The 17,382-nt window shown below is 41.6% G+C and overlaps 2 protein-coding genes across 3 annotated transcripts; both read right to left on the reverse strand.

The window, feature by feature from the left end:
- Positions 1–2,351: 2,351 nt before the first annotated feature.
- On the reverse strand, positions 2,352–5,021 carry LOC102219434 (transmembrane 4 L6 family member 5-like). Its single transcript, XM_014474357.2, has 6 exons — positions 4,775–5,021; positions 3,816–3,992; positions 3,665–3,733; positions 3,280–3,434; positions 2,907–3,100; positions 2,352–2,799 (listed from the first exon to the last, which is right to left on the reverse strand). Exons 1-5 carry the CDS (start codon positions 4,823–4,825, stop codon positions 2,911–2,913), a joined length of 642 nt encoding a protein of 213 aa, XP_014329843.1. The 5' UTR covers positions 4,826–5,021; the 3' UTR covers positions 2,352–2,799; positions 2,907–2,910.
- A 4,371-nt stretch (positions 5,022–9,392) lies between these two features.
- rnf168 (ring finger protein 168) lies at positions 9,393–17,149 on the reverse strand. 2 transcript variants are annotated; one of them, XM_023351998.1, is made up of 8 exons: positions 16,907–17,149; positions 14,723–14,892; positions 14,028–14,226; positions 11,445–11,506; positions 10,960–11,115; positions 10,804–10,883; positions 10,494–10,548; positions 9,393–10,417 (listed from the first exon to the last, which is right to left on the reverse strand). In XM_023351998.1, exons 2-8 carry the CDS (start codon positions 14,855–14,857, stop codon positions 9,833–9,835), a joined length of 1,272 nt encoding a protein of 423 aa, XP_023207766.1. In that variant the 5' UTR covers positions 14,858–14,892; positions 16,907–17,149; the 3' UTR covers positions 9,393–9,832. The 2 variants fall into 2 exon arrangements, with proteins under 2 accessions (XP_023207766.1, XP_005813682.1); XM_005813625.3 differs by having other exon boundaries at positions 11,436–11,506.
- Between the last annotated feature and the right edge of the window lie 233 nt (positions 17,150–17,382).

Genomic DNA, 17,382 nt, shown 5'->3' on the forward strand with positions numbered 1-17,382 from the left:
CTAAACTTAATATGTTGTGGTATATATGTAAGATTGTTTTTCTTAGCTTGTTTTCATCAACCTTGTAATTAAAGGAACTGCAATCTTCCTAGTCCAGTCTTCAGTTTTCCTTTTCCTCCTCGGCTTCCTTGGACTCTTCCTCCTCTGAGATCAAACCTACAGCTTTCAGTAGCCTGAGTATGCAATCAGACAGGAATGTATCTACACGAAGCAGGGTGTCTGTCTTTAAGGAGGAATCTCAGGCAAACTTGTTAAAAAATCTATTCCAGGTTGATGAAAACTGCAAAGCAGACCATACCAAGATTTATGTTTTTCCTATTATGGAGGCAATTCTTGAGAAGATGTTAAGAAATCCATCCATCCATCCTGAGTGATCCAGACTATGATAGCAATAGTTCAGGAGGGAACTCCGGACATCCCTCTCCCCAGTGACATCCTCCAGCTCAAATTGGGGGATTATAAGGCATCCCCAGGCCAAACCAGATATATAATCCCTGCAAGAAGTTTTCTTTTCCTGAGGTCTCCTCTGAGTGGGGCTTATGTTGCAGGTCTCGGGTGGAGGGACAGGCAAACAGATGCAGATAACCTGTTTTAACAGGAAAAGAACAAATGAGCCACAGGAGACGGTGTTGCTGTGCTGGTAGCTCTCATCCGAACGGAAGGGAGCTTCCTCGACACCGCAATGATGCACCGTCAGTCCCGCAAGAGCCCGCTTCTGCCATCTAGCGGCGCACCCGTGTTACTGCGTGACATTGCTCCCCAAAACCTCAAAACAACTAAGATCACAATTTAATCTACCAAATGTGACCACACTTTGTGGGGGTCACACTTACCTAGACAACTTCCAAAGGGAGACACCAAGGAGCCATCCTCAACTGACTCAATGTGGAGACAGCAGGTGACAGAAAGAGCTCCTCACTTTATCTCTAATGCCTGCTTCACACGGCAAGACTTTTATACCAATATTTGTCTCGAACACAGCATTATTCCCATCCAGTTGATGCAAAGAAAATATACATTTATGGTAATAAAACACAATACATACCTTAAAAATGATATGTTTTTAAGGTAACAAAGAGCAGTGCAAAAGTAGTTTGTTAGCCATGTAGCTAAAATTTTACAATTCTGAAAATACATATTTTACCTGTTTTATTTTGGTTCTGAAACTCGTAGAGGCAGCATGCTAGAAATTTTAAGCACATGTCAATGACGTTAACCATAGTAACAGCTAGCATAGCGGCTAACAGACCCGCGAGGTCGATGTGAGCTCACCCGTAAAATCCCACTGTCAGTCCTCTGCTCGGCTGTTTCACCAGCTACCCAGCCTTCACACAAGGTTTAAAACAAGGATAAAAACAATTAATATCATATAGTATTGAATAATTAAAGTTAGTTTCATTAATTTAGTCGGAACCTTACCAGAAGTTAGCAAGCTGGTCTCATCAAGCTAACTAGCTAGTTCAGGCAAAACGCAACTAAGGGCGGGACCATCAAGGTGATTGGCTGAAATTTGCTAAAGCCACTTATTCTATTGGCTGTTAACCTTTGTAGGATTTGTACATCTTTATATTATTTTTAAATAATTCTTTTAAGATTTTAATACTTAGATTGTATGGGTTTTAAACTTTAATTTGAAATGTATTATTCTGTAACAGTTATCAGTTTTTATGAGATATTTTTTAATATGGGCTACCTGGTGGGTCCAGTTGTGGTCCAGACTGAACCCGCTTTCAGCCCACCATGGATTCACTGCAAGGTAAATAAGTTCTTCACTAAAGCCAGAGTCAAATCTGCCAGCTGTTCCTTGATTGGTCTGTAGAGGTTATTATTGATGTGATGTAATTTCCTGTTATCCGTTAGCTCTCTGATTGGCTGCTGCATCTGCGTGACAAAATCCCTTTGTTGCTCCCAACATCTTGCTGAAATAAAGTTACTGTAATGTGACATAAAAGCATCTGACACATCTTGTCTTGTTCCCGTGGTCAAATATTTTTGGCATGGTAGGCCTGCCGTGGCAACAAATTTTGCTGGACAAATAAATGATCTTAAATGTTATTGTGATAAACTATTGTTTCAAAACCATTTTCGAGTAATATAATGGCAATGGATAATAAAGCAAGACCACATTCTCAAAGATTAATAAACTTTTAATTCTAATGAACATTTAACACTGGAATATCCAAATAAATAAACATAACAATAAAAACAAGTAAAATGAATTATGGAGTCTCTGTAAACAAAATTATCCTTGAAGAAATAGTTATTTGAGACCAAAGCACCAGACTGAAGACGTCTGTCATTCTGTTTTTGGTAGAAAAAACAATGAACGAAAGAAAAGAGAAAAATGATAAATCGTGCAAATGAAAATCATGGTATTCATTTTTATTTATCATGTGATTAATTGATTTATTGCTTATTGTGACAGGACTTATATATATAAAGACAGATGGATAAAAGAAAGAAAACTCACAAAAACTTTCCCAAACTGTCTTCTTTCTTTTGACTTGTAGTTAACGGATTCAGAGTCTTTGACTTTATTGCTTTAAGTACAGGAATAAATAAAACCTTCATAAATCTGAATCGTTCTGATCTTCAAGCTTCTGGTGAAATCTGTAAATCTGACTTATGTTACATTTATCATAGACAAAAATCAGTTTTACTCTCTGGAACAGCCAGAGAGGAAAAACTGATGACATAAGAGCTATTGGTCAGGTAAAGTGCATCTGTGCTTTTATTTTGAAGGATCTGAGGAAGTTTGCTGTGAAAATCCTGACTTCCTCATTCTGAATGCGGAGCGACCTGAAACCAAACACACAGGAAGGTGAAGTTACAGGTGAGGAACGACGAGCCTCTCCGCTCAGAAATCCAAGACGGTGTCGCCTTCAGGTCTGGCCACGCCCACTCACCTGGTCATGGGCGGATCCCCTGGCCCAGAACCAACCCCACCAGGGAGTTCAGGATGTTCAGCCCGCAGAGGACGGCCTGCACGGCGCTGCAGATCCCCATCATGCTGAACAGAACCACGTTCCACTCCACCACCGACTCAGGCCTCAAGCAGATCCCCGACCACATCGACTGGTTGTACAGGTACCCAGCGTGTCTGCAGAGAAACCGGGTCACAACATCTGGACTGAGACCAAAACATCTGGACTGAGACCAGACCGCAACATCTGGACTGAGACCACAACATCTGGACTGAGACCAAAACATCTGGACTGAGACCAGAGTGCAACATCTGGACTGAGACCAAAACATCTGGACCTGTGACGGGTCTCTCACCTGTTGGGGACGGGCTTCAGGGGGACACCCCAGGTGAGACCGGAGGACGAGTTGTAGAGACACAGAGGACCCTGAGCCAGACCGGTGGCGCTGACCACACAGCAGGTGGAGGCAGCCAGCAGCCCCAGGCAGGAGTACAGGGCCACACCAAACATCTGGAAAAACATTAAAACATCTATTACAGCTGAGAAACATCTGGGAACAAAAGCACACATCTGTAACAGCAGGTCGTATTTTGGATGTAGTTCCTGGTGCGCCAGATGTTTTGCGGTTCGGACTGGATCAGTGAAACCTGAGAGCAGATGTTGGACCCGGGTTCCACCTGGTTCTGAGGTGAAGTGGGCCAGATGTTAGTGGGTCAGTCAGCTGCAGCTGTGGAGCTCACCTGAGTCCGGGCAGCAACGAAGCCTCTGGTTCTGCTGCGCTTGATGAAGGCGTTCGCTCCAAGTAAAACCTGAAACCAAACCGCTGTGAGATACAACATGGCCGCCGAGAAACAAACACACACATGACCTTTCACTTTGCCATGACCTCACCAGGAAGCCGGAGGCCCACAGACCCGTGGCCCAGGTGGCCTCTCTGGTCACATGACCATCCAACAGGAAGTGGTATGTCATCTCTGGAAACAGCAGCAGGATGTTGGACACTATGCAGATGATCGCCATGGGAACCAGTGCGAAGCCCACATATAGCAGATACCTTGACACGCACATCTGTCAACACAGGGTTAAAAACAATCAGTGCTGATGGATCAGAACCGATCCTGATCTGAAGAACATGAGCTCTGACGTCACAGAACAGCTTGAACTGTTTGTTTTTTTACCTGTGTGATGTCACAACTAAGCAGCCAATCACAGAAGCTCCCACTTAGAGACGTTTCCTACCAGCAGAAGCCTCAATGCGAATTCTTCTTTATTTGCTAAAATTTCTATTTTTATTAAACTTTAAAACGCAATTTAACAAACGTTTCAGATCAGAAAAAAACAATTAAATAATTGAAAAACATAACTGACTATTAACACTACTGGTATTTTTTAGGATCTTGACACAAATTATTTTATAATGAAGCTGGAAAATTATTTGTTCCTGATTTTTCAGAAGTTCGTTTCGACAACACGCTCAAGGCAAGTCCTTCTTCTGTTTAAAATGTTAATGTTTATTAAACTTTCAGAAGCAATTATTATTTTTAAAAAAGCTCCAGATCAGAAAAAAATATTAAATTATTGTTTAATTTTATGCTAAACAGCAGCAAAACATAACTGATTATTAACATTATTTGTAATTTTTACTTTCTTGACACAAATGATTTTATAAAGCAGCTGGAAAGTGATTTCTTCCTGGATGTTTCGGCGTAAAATACTCAGTTTGAATCAGAAATCTGAGAATATTTAATGATTGGAAGCTGAAATGTGTCAGTAAAGATTTATTTTGGTGCTGCAGAGGTTTCAAACTGAATCAGTGTCACATGGAGTCATAAAAAAAAAGCAGAACTCACCGTGAAGTCCCTCTGCCCGGTATAGATCCTGCGCGGAACAAACGGACTCATTTATAATCTGAGCCGGCAGGACACGCCTGCTGGGCAGGACAGGACAGCAGAGCCGGACCAAGACTGGGGACAGGAGACCGCAGCTGGGATTACAGATGGTTCATTAAACCAGAATAGCGGAATAAACCGGGATTTTCTGGATATCCTGGCTTAAATAAACCTCGATTCGGTTTCAAAAGCAGTTGCGCTTACGTTGCCATGGTGATTAATCCCGTGCAGCTAGCTTGCTCTGGAACAGGCTAACAGCTTCAGCTAATCTGGTTTCTGTCTGTTCAGCCAACAGCCGATCAGAAACCGATGAGTTTCATCCGTGATTCTGTTTCCATATCATCTGTGCTCGTCTCATTTATTATCGGGTGTCTTTTCTAAAATGACAGTAAATGAAATAACAGCAGTAATTTGGTTTATTTAGCCAATAGAGAAAACATGTAGTTGTTCAATCTTCAGTCATATTTTCATCATTTCATTCCTACGTTTATAAATGTCAAAGATCCGAACCAAATATTTCATTTTAAATCTAAATATTAAGTCCACAAACTAAATATTTATCTTTCAAATTACATTTTTAAAACATACATTTATGTTAATATATATTGCATATTTATAAACGTAAATATGTATATTTTAATAGCATTCAATATTTAATCTGAAATTAAAAAATTCATTTGAAAATGTCATATTAAATATTTTGTTAGTTCCCAACTAAATGTTTGTGTCTGAGCTAAATATTTAGTTCCCAAACTAAATATTTATTTTCCCAACTAAACATTTAATTTTTGTAACTAAATATTTATTTTTCAAATACACGTGTAATATTGACTTCCTCTGTTCATTTCTAAGTTTGAAGTTGCTAATATGATCAAATGACAGGATATGATTATGACTGTTTTAGTTAAGAAAGATTTGGAGTTTCGCATCGTTTGCTATTGTAGCAGCAGTTGTTTTCAGTACGATGTGGTTCAATTCCTCATAATCATTTATCAAAAGAGGTTTGTGTGAAGCATGGCATAATGTAGCCTCAGGGAATCTGTTTTTGATCTCAGGCTGCTGAGTCTGAAGGAGCTGAGTGGGGGAGGAGCTGCGTCTCGAAGGCGGGGCTAGGTCCACCCAGTCGCTTTGCTTGACTGAATGGTTGCCATGGAGATTGAAAGGGTTAAAGGGTTGAATCAAAGCAACACTCCAGGTAAGTTTTTGATGAGAGAATAATATATCATGATAGAAAGCTCAAACGTAAAACCAGCATGAACTGAAGGAAATCCTGGATTTTGAATCCGACCTTTTGTGAGTCCTCAAATAAAATAACATCTTGTTACTGGAGGTCAGTCACAGTTCTTCTGGTCTGATCCAGGGCCAGAGGACACTGGTGGACAGAACCTTGATCCGTCTCTGGAAAAACCAGCTGCTGCTCGTCACTTGACCTTTTTCTTCTAATTTCAGTTCTTTGAAAGCAGAACCACTTATTTTGGCTCCTGTGACTCACTGCAGGGCAGCAAAGATTCATGGGAAATGTGCTGATGTCTCATCGCTGACACCATCAGGTTCTCCTCCGTTGGACCAGCTGCAGGTCCGGATCCTGGACCAGGGTTCAGGGAGAACAACCCATTCTCAGGTGTGAGGGTGCAGTTCTGTTTTCTACTGGTCCAGAAAACAGAACCAGTCAATGAAAAATGTTGCTTAAATCTAGTTTCAGTTTACAATTGGTACCCAATGTTGTCCAGTTGGTTCTGGTCCATCATAGTGGCAAGTTGAACTGGTTCTGGATCTGTCCATTAGTGGACCCGGGGACTGACTGAGACCTGAGGCTCCATCTGTAAAGTCAGTCAAACATTAACAGCAATAATTTGGGTCATTTAGTCTGAGATAAGAGGAATAAATGGGGATTCATTTTCAGCCATATTTTCTACATTTATTAATGCCACTTTCAAACTCAATATTTAATCAGATAGATAAATATGTAAACCAACTAAATCTAGGTCAACCAACTAATATCTGGCTTGTAAACTAAATGTTTAGCTTTCTCAGAGCTAACTGAATATTTAGCTAGCTCAGAGCTAAATATTTAGTTTGGAGCTAAATATTTAAGCTGCTCACTAAGTATTTATGGAGCTGAAGATTTAGCTTCCAAACAATTAGGCTGGAACTAAATATTTGGTTTCTAAGCTAAATATTTATCTCCAAACTAAATATGTAGTTTGAAGCTAAATATTATTTACTGAGATAAATATTCAGCTTTATAAATACCTAGTGAGCAAGCTACCTATACGTTAAATATTTAGTTTGAAGATAAATATTTAGTTAGCCAGCTTAATATTTAGTTTCTATAATAAATATTTAGCTACTTTAAATATTGTCACATTTGTCAAATAATGATCTGAGTCATTTTTTGACAAAAATGATTTTGGTAAAATTACCACCTTTTGTTGCTTAAAGATAATTCAAACTAAATATTTAGGTTATAGCAAAATATTTCACTACCAAACAAAATGTCCTTTTCCATAAATACTTAGTGAAGAAGTTAACTACATTTAACTCAACTAGTTTCAATTGGTTAACAAAATATTGTCACATTCCTAATATAATTACCTAAGTCATTTATTGACAAAAGTGATTTTGTAAATAATAAAAAAACGTTTTGGCAAAAAGTGACAAGTCTTTATGAACTTATGACAAAAAGACTTGTCATAAGTGACAAGTCTTCAAAGCTAAGCGTTTAGCCAGCTAAATAGCTTGCTAGCTAGTTAAATGGTTAGTTTCTAAAACACACATTTCCTCTTATGAAACAAATTATTGTTAATTTTGCAGTGTGTGGTTTACAAACAGCAGCTCAAACTGCAACATCAGAACCGTTCATGACTCGACCCAAAACCCCACAGACATGAGTTTAACCAGAACGCCTGAGATCCTCGAGAACCGTGGGCTTTTGGGTTCAGCTCTGATGTCAGCGCGCGACTCATCAGGGTCACATGACACAACAACAGAAACCACGTCATGGTGACGAAACGTCCTGCGAACAGCTGAACCCCATCCTGAAAACATGCTTACTTTGGCTTTCTGAGATCAGATCTGGGTTTATTCTGGGTTCTGGTCGACATAAGAGCAGCAGCAACACATTTCTGGTTCTATTTCGTTGTTTTCAGGTCGTGTAAAAATGTTAAACACATGAAGAACGTTACCAGAACTCCACTGGTTCTGATTTTATTATGAAACCACTGCGACCACAGAAACACTACAACAAACTTCATCAGACTCCAGAAATATGTTTTAAGAAGTTTGTTTATTTGAGGTTTTAAGCTCAGCTTGTCATTCACCTCGAATATAACCATCATCATGAGACTGAAGTCAAATATTATGTGTCTGCTGCTAAATGTTTACTGTTTATTTATGTTAAATACATTGTGAGCAGCTCTATTGTCTGTTTGCCCAGATAATCCAATTCCTACAGCTAATGCAGAGAAGGAGCTTTCATTAGAAAATGTTAAAGATAATCAGCCACAGGTGGTTTAAATTTGAATTTTAAGGAAACATTATGAGTTCTGCTGTTTTCTGGATCGATTCTGATATTCTGAAAATATAAAATAAAAAACTATCAAAAACAAACTAAATATCTAGTTACTCAGCTAAGTACTTAAATTCAAACTGCATGTTTAGCGTAATAAATATTTAGTTTCCCCATCTTTTTGTAAACAGCTTCTTTCAAATTGCGTCGTGTTATTTTATCTTACAGGATGAGCCATTTTAAAGACAACACACACACACACACACACACACACGTTGACCAAAACAGCAGCAGTGACTCCATCAGTACAGCTGAAGTATTCAGTCAGCAGTTTACAAGTTCTCAAGACCAGCTTTTATTTTGATAATCCACTTCCGCTTCATATTAGATAAACATGTTAGCTTTGAGCTAGCTAAATATTTATCTAGATGATTCTGTGTCTAGCTGAATATTTGGAAATATTAAGCTTGCTATATTTAGCAGCTTCAGAGCTAAACATTTAGCTCAAAGCTAAATTAGGTTACCAGCTAAAGGTTTAGTTTTATTTTTTATCTTGTGACTCACTAAATAATTCAAATGACTGCTGTAAATTTTTGACTAAATTCACAATCAGTTCCCATTTGGAACAGGCTTCCTGCAGCAGCAGACCTGATGCTTTTACAGGCTGACCAATTTATGTGATTTGCGTTTTTAGTCATTAATTTATAGTTCAGCTAATCTTTATATTTGTACTGAACTTTTTATTTGAATTTCCTATTGTTTTACTTATATTGCTTTTCATTAAAGACCTAATTCATCAGTTCTTTGAATTAAATATTTGTCATGTCTCAGTGTCGCCTCCTAGTGGTTCAAACATTTTCCATCGTGTCAGAGTCCAGACGACAGAACACAATCCTAACCTTCTGACCGATACCAAAGAATCCTAGTTTGTAAATTAAAAAATAATTCTTTAAAGGGAAACCAGAAACCAGCCGGCTACACTGGAACCAGGCCAGTACATCGACTCAGATCTGATCTGGTTCAGTCTTTCTGGTTGGATCATCAGGACAAATTTAAAGAATCAAAGCAGGAGAAACTTAACAGAACTTTTATTTCTAATCAGACACTTTGGGATTTATACTAAAATTTGAGAAAAAAACAAAACAAAAAAACAGTTTTGATAAATGTCTGAATCCTGCAGGAACAGTTCACAGCGCCCCCTGCAGGATCCATGATTGTGTTGCATATAACGGTTGAGGGGGAGGAGCTTCAGTGCATCCCATGCTGTCATTCACTGATCTGACCAATCAGATCAATAACTGCCAAAGTTATTGACCTGATTTTATCTGTGATTAAATGTTTAGCAGATTCGGCCCATCAGTGCTACTTCCTGTGATGTGACCACCAGGGGGGGCTGTTGAGTCAGAGTGTCACATGACTGATCACATGATCCCAGAAACATCAGGAAACAAACCGTGAAGAGAAAGTGATCACTGATCAGCAGGAAGTGCAGGTTACAAAACAAAGTGCCTTTATTTTGCGTTTCTTGTGGCAGCCGAGGCAGAGGAGCGGGAGCGAGGAAGAGTGAACATCTCGGTCAGAGTGGCCTGTTTGCTTCCTCTGCTCACCACCGAGGCAGAGGAGACCGAGCGCAGGAACGGGAAGCTGACAGAGCTGCTGACGGAGTTACTGACGGAGTTACTGATGGAGTTACTGACGGAGCTGCTGACGGAGCTGCTGCACATCCGGCGTATTCTTCCTCCTGCAGGTATGCGTGACGGCCCCGCCTCCTGCTTGTCACCTCCCTGGGCGCGCAGCAGGTAGGCGTCGGAGGAGCCCTTGCTCCGGTCCGTGGCTCTCCGTCGCTCCTCCTGGTCCAGCTCCCTCTGGAGCAGCAGAGCCAGGTGGAGGTCGTCCTCCTCCTGCTGCTTCCTCACCCGAAGCTCCGCCTCCCAGTCCGGCAGCGGCCGCTCCTCTCCAGGCGGGGAGCACACCTGGACTCGCTTGGAGGTCACCTCCTCGTCCTCCACTGGGTCCAGCTCCGAGCTCTTCCTCTTCGATGATATCGGTGGGCGGGGCTCCGGGTGAAGCTCCGCCTCCATCAGGAGGATGTTCTCCTGAAACAGGAAGTTGGAGCATGTGATGTCATCACTGTGCATCGGCTGCAAAGAGGTTCAGAACGCTCAAACTGACCTTATTGGTTATGAAGCCGGGGGCGGAGCCTGGAGGAGGGCAGGGACACAGGAACCTGAAACAAACAGGTTAAACGTGTCACTTCCTGTCAAACAGACCATGTGACCAGGAACCCAGGGAGCAGCTGAATGAAACGGGTCCAACAGAACCAGGTTCCACTAAACCTGACTGGGAATGAGTCCGACCCATCAGAACCAAACAGACCCGGTTCCAGCTGCAGTGACACAGGAACTTCATGGCTGTTTGGACCTGACTCCATCTCCATGGTAACAGATGCTAATTAGGTAGAGTGGAATCAGGTGTGACTCACCTGTCCATGTGTCCCATAACGACCTCCTTCTTCTTCTTGACCGGAGCGACGTCGGGAACACGAAGGTTCTCCTGGGAGTTCTGTGGGAGGAAAGCAGCTTAGCGTGACCCACAGTACACAGTGACCTCTCTGTGACCTCTCGGCGACCTCACGGACCAGCTGGTTGCTCAGCAGCTTGGCCAGACGCTCATCTTCCTCCTTCCTCCTCATCTCCTCCTGCAGCTGCTGCTGCTCCTCAGCCAGCAGCTTCTGGATCAGCTCCTCGCTTGCTTTGCTCTCCTCCTCGTCCTGAGCCCTCCGCTCCTCCATCAGCTGCAAACACACACCTTCATGTGACCTCATCACGTGACCTCACCGTCACAACCACCACCACCATCATCATCATCATCATCATTATTAAGATCAAGCTTTATTTAAAGAAGCAACATTTACAGACAGATGGCAGACAGAAGTAAAGCTTCAGAGATCCTGGAGCAGACTCACACCTGGATGACATCACAGTGATGTCATACAGTCAGAATGACAACATGCCCAGTTAGTGTCATGTGTTGTTTTTTTGAGTTATTTTAATTTAAAATAAACAAAATTAGCAAATCAAAATAAGAACAAGACCCCGCCCACCCTGACCCCACCTTAGTCACCTGATCCTCGTACTCCTGCCGCAGCTCTCCAGGATGACAGACCCTGGGAAACACTCTGGGAACTGCGCGCGCGCGCGCACACACACACACAGACACACACACACACACGATCCTGTTAGTGAAGCAGAGCTCATGTGACAGCATGAGCTCTCTCAGGTCAGAGATTTAAAAACCAAAAAATGGTTCTGGAGGTTTTACAGAGACAGTTGGAGGATCAGTTGGTCTGACTGTGTGTGTGTGTGTGTGTGTGTGTGTGTGTCTTTGGATTTGATTCAGTCTAAGGCCCATTTTTCAGCAAATACTACATTGTGCTTAGAGTTGCAGCTAACAATTATTTTAAAGGTAAAGATAATTTTATTTATATAGCACATTTTCAGCAACAAGGCAATACAGAGAGCTTTACAGGATTTACAAGGAAATACAAACAAAATAACAAACTAAAGGAAAGAGCAAAAGAAGAAAAATCTAATAATGTTGATCCAAAGTAAATAAATTAGATAATCCTGTTCAGGGTTGGTAGATAAGTATCAGTAAGTATCCTCTGGTCTAATTCCTTTTCTGGGTTGGGAAGAATAGGAGTCTAAAAAGTTGTTTTCTGGGTTACAAGTTCTAATCCCTGTTCTGTGTTGCTAAATAAGTGTAAGTAAGTAAGAATCCTCTGGACTTCTGGGATGCTGGATAAGTATAATTATTCTCTGGACTTTCCAAGTGTTCTCTATATTTATAAAAGTAATGAGTTCTCCACAGTTTCTAAGTAATAATAAAAGCTAAATGTTCCTGTTCTGGAAGAATTTTTTCTGGATTCTAAGTTTATTCTAATTCCTTTTTTTGGTTGCATTAGGCGTCTCTGCATCTAAATAGTGAGTACTCTACAGTTTCTAAAATATAAGCTAAAGAGTGACTAATAAACTAGAGTCTCTGGATTCCAAGTTTGTTCTAATTCCTTTTCTGGGTAAAAAGTGAGTAATCCACAGTTTCTAACAAAATAAAATAAAAAAGAGGAAACGACACATTAGGGCAAATGGCAACATTCAGACAAAACAAAGACATGAGTGAAGGCAGTGACATCACAGGGCCATGAAACCACGTTGCTCAGCCTCCCGCCAGAAGTCCGATAAGATGTTGTTATCAAGGAATGTCCTTGGGAGCGCTCAGGTCCACAGCTGCATGGATAACGGGAGGTGGTGAGGTGGGAAGGAGCGTTATGTTTATATATCTTCAAGGAGATTGGAAATATGCAACCCTTCCAAAGCAACACGGGGAAAGCCAATTCAGATACATAATGTTTTAGGTTGGGTAGATTATAAATGTTAATCTTCCCTAAAGTCTCTCCGATACATCTCAGTTCATCCCAATTATCCAAATTGGTTTGGTCATTCCACTGAGCTTAAACTAGCAACTTCTCCAAGATCAATTCCATCCCGTTAGTGAGTTTTGGAGTCCTCACTGGGCTGAAAGTCTCAGCAAGACTCACATCCAACTCGCGTCTCTGTCCACACCTACAGTCTGAGTGTTCGCTAGTTCGGCCAAGTCCGTCACAAATTTGTCGATAAGCCAGGTATCCACAAGCTCCAAACAGCAGAAATCCTGTTATGAATAAATCCAGGGCGTATCCTGCCCGGCGTGTCCCTGCAGGACAAGAGGGCTCTCCTGTGCCCAGTCTTCTCGTGGAGAAAATTTGATAGAGACCGGTTGACCAGATCCATAATTTGTAGATTTGGAGGATGTGCAAAGAAAGGCTCCAAAAATATAGACAAAGACGGGACAAAAACAGAGCAAGCAGGGCAGGCAAGAGCAGGGAGGGAGCAGAGGAAAAAAAACCGTCTGCCTTCACTGAGAGCAAGAGAGGAAAAAATAAATGAAAAATAAAAAATTATTTTAGTAATAAATTATTCTGAGGATTCAATTTTTGCAGATTTTTCAGTTACGCCTTTTTCTACATTAGAAATTCATTGAAAGATATAAACAAACATTTATTTTTAAAATAAACATTTGATTGCCTAACATTATTCCTTTAGTTCACATCAGCAGCTAAATGTGAAAAGCTCAGCGTTTCTGTTGATCAATACAGAGTAGGGCTGATCTGCTGACTAACTGATTAACTGATTAGTAATTGGAGAGCAGAAGCTGCTAATAGAATATTTTGCAGAATCTGAACCAGGTGAAGTTATTACTCCAAATGAGAAGTTCTGGGTAGAACAGATTTAGAGACAAAAGTTAGTTTTTTTTATCCGAGGCCCAAGTTTTGTGAAGTTTGGGTCTCATTACAGCTCTATGTCTTGTTCTTTCAGCAAATGGACATTTAGAATCTGTATATTCTGGTCAATGATTAATTACTAAATTAGTTGACAATTATTTCAATAATCATTAAATCATTTCTGCCCTAGTTGTGGATCAGGAGCAGTTCTGTTTCTGGGTTATGGGTCGGGTTTTGGACTAAGCTGTGAACTGAGTTTAGGATCAGAAAGTCAATGCAGAATCCCTGTGAAGACAGAAACACGCTGTGTCAGGTGTACCTGTGTGTGATTACCCTGCCTCTGATTGGCCGGCGTGGCGCGGTGTACCTGTGTGTCTGTGGCGTACCTGTGCCGTCGTCCTCCTCAGCGTCCTGGCCGTTCAGGCGGCGCTGACATTGCAGAGGGAAGAGGGTCTGGATCCGGTTCCACAGCTCCAGGTTCACCAGCGTGTTCTTCTTGTTGTTGCGGCGGGCCCAGCTGGAGACCCGCTTCCTGCACATGGGGCAGCACAGTGTCGCCTTGTCCACCGACTCCAGGAAGCAGCCCTGGAACACACACACTGGGATGAGTGGTGGAGGCAGAGCGCCACCTGCTGGACAGCTTCTTTAGGTTTAGATGCAGCAGCATCTGATGGCCGTTTCTACGGAAACAGACCGACAAGTCCAGCCTTTTCAGACCCCAGCATCACTAGTCATTTCAGTTACCATGGTGACTCCAGCTCAAGCATCGCCTCTTTGTTACCATGGTAACTACAGCTTCACTCCCTCTCTGTGATGTGGTGACTTTACAGCAGCAGGTCTGACAGTTTCAGGTTAGTTTTTATTAGTTATAGCAGCAGGTTCAGTTTCTCAGATTGTGGTTCATTTTCAGGTGCAGAATTCAAAAAGGTCAAAGTATTGGATCATGATTATGGACAGTCCCTGCAGCCGGAGTGTGTGTGTGTGTGTGGTACCTTGCAGAAGGAGTGTGTGTGTGTGGTACCTTGCAGCCGGAGTGTGTGTGTGTGGTACCTTGCAGAAGGAGTGTGTGTGTGTGTGGTACCTTGCAGAAGGAGTGTGTGCAGGGCAGGGTGACGGGCTCTATGAAGATGTCCAGACAGACCGGACACAGACAGTCTTCCCAGGTCAGAGCCAGCTCCTGTCTGCCTCCTTCCTCCACCTCAGACACCGGAGACATCTTCGTCCTCTTCGCAGTCGAGGAACAAGTAAACACTGTTGAAGCACAAACCATCATCATCATCCTCAGCTGTAGTGGTGTGTGTATCCTGATCACAAAGGGCGCCCCCTGCTGGTCTTTACATCATACTAAGACAAAATATTCCATCAGAAGTTGAACTAAATTAGAAGAATTTAGTAAACCTGCTGTGAGTAAAGAGGAAACCTGAAGTCTGAGCAGAAAGAGGACAGAAGGATCTGGGACAGGCTGAGATGGAGAAAAGAAAAGACCTGAGGAAGAGGAGAAGCAGGAGGAAGATGAAAGCTAAAAGTCAAAACACTGACAATCGTTACAGATGGAAGAAATGAAAATAACGGTTCAGTTCCTGGTCATTAGGAGGTAAGCGAATGGTTTTTATGCGACATGTTTTATAGTGAAGGGTTTTTCTGCACGGGGTCTTTATGCATGTTCTCCCTGTGCATGGTGGATTCTCTCTGGGTACTCCGGCTTCCTCCCACAGTCCAGAAACATGACTGTCAGGTTAATTGGTCTCTCTAAATTCTCCCTAGGTGTGTGTGTGTGTGTGCGTGGTTGTGTGTCCCGTCTGTCTCTGTGCTGCCCTGCGACAGACTGGCGACCTGTCCAGGTGACCTGTCCAGGTGACCTGTCCAGGTGACCCCGCCTCTCGCTCGGAACGTTAGCTGGAGAGGCAGCAGCTCCTCCTGACCTCAGTAGGGACAAGGTGTTAGAAAATGGATGGATTTCATTTTATATTAAAACAGGATTCTTAGTTTTGCACATCATTTGTGTTTCAACATGAAACTAAATATGTTCTGTTGAACCACATCATTTTGTTTCATTTGTGTACTTAACTGATTTCAGATTTATTTATTTTTGGTAGCCAAAATCCATTTACATTTATCTTAATTTATTTTAGATTTTCTTTTGGCAGTATTGTTCACCTCTAGTTCCACATGAAACATGTCTGACTGCAAAGTGTCAACAAGAAATAACTCAGATTTAATGGGACTCATCTGAAGTTTTATCACTTTTCAGATGTACTTTGAAACAAAAGCTTTTTATCGAGTCCATATTTGCTACATAAAAACCACAAAATAAAGTTTAAACTTGCACATTTCACCAGACGAGCTTCTGCGATGTTCAGAAGAGTTTTCCTGTTTGCTGTGACTGATGCCGTCTGAACTATTATGTAGTGTAGTTAGAAAATACTGATTCAAATATTTTACTCACAGAGAAGTAGTGTGACCGCCATCTTGTGCGAGAAATTTTGAGTTTCCTGCCAGAGCAGCTTGTGTTTATTCAACTCAAAAATACTTTACTGATCCCAAAAGGAAATTAAATCCTAAAATTATGCTAACAGGTTTTCCAGTTCGTACTCACGTAATGTAAGGCTGCGCGTATCGACCAAGTTATCAATACTATCAGTACCAAGCGGAGTTTTGGAACCAGATCAATATTTTTAACTTTCTCTTCCACGTATCAGCAAATTAAACATTTTCCTCTCAGTTCTGCCAGCACAAATACAGGAATTAATACCAAGACCTTTCATTTTTAATTTGAGAGAAGGACTTCATAAATTTGTAATGTTTTAACTCAAAATGTCTGTTTTCTTTCAAATATAACCTGTTTACTTCCCAGTTTTGTCATTATGTTGAAAATAATCCCCACTGAAACTGAAATATACTTATATAAAATGTGTAACGCTAACATTAAATATGAATATGGCTTCCAAGAAGGGAAAACAGACTGATGCACGTTTGTAATGCTATATAGTTTTCTATTTTATATAGCTAATAAAAACTCTTGTTTTCCTGAAAACTGGAGTCGAATTACGAATTCAATCAATTACAACGCTTCGTTGGGCTAAAACATCCGTTAAACCGCCCTGTGTTCCCCAGGCTAACGGCTCTCTGACACCGACAGGATCTCCAGCTGAAAATGGGGACCAAACATCTCGTCCTGCGGTCAGAAAGCATCCCAACAGAACCCCTCTAACTGCCTCCGAACCAACCCCCTGCTCGGAGTTTACCAGAGCCAGCCCCGCCTCACCTGCTTCAGCTCCAACGGAAGCTAACTAACGTTAGCCGGTCCAAAGTTTACTTGCCAACGGTTACCGGATACGAGCCGCTCCAGCTTCGCAGCCCGCAAGGCGTCATGTTGTTTCAGTAAATTGGGAACCAGGAGTCAAACGTCGGTGGCTTTCGACCGTTTTTGATATTCTTTGGACGTTAGCTTGTGGACTGAACCCGCCTGAACTGACTGTTGTTGGGACAGTGCGCATGCGTCCTCAGGTCACTCTCTTCTTCCTTTTTATAACGGGGGCTCTCTAGCATTTTAATAGCGCATACCGCCACCTACTGTTCATGAGTGTGTAACATCCCGAACTTTCTGCAACTTTATTGTGCTATGAAAATAAATGAATGCTTTCCAATTTCAGTCATTTTCTCTTTTTCCTTTAGTTTCACACGTTTTCAAAACTACATGACAGCTATGCATATAAAGACAATAATAGTATAATAAAAATA

The sequence above is a fragment of the Xiphophorus maculatus genome, chromosome 18 (assembly GCF_002775205.1).
Source record: "Xiphophorus maculatus strain JP 163 A chromosome 18, X_maculatus-5.0-male, whole genome shotgun sequence".
Lineage (NCBI taxonomy): Eukaryota > Metazoa > Chordata > Actinopteri > Cyprinodontiformes > Poeciliidae > Xiphophorus > Xiphophorus maculatus.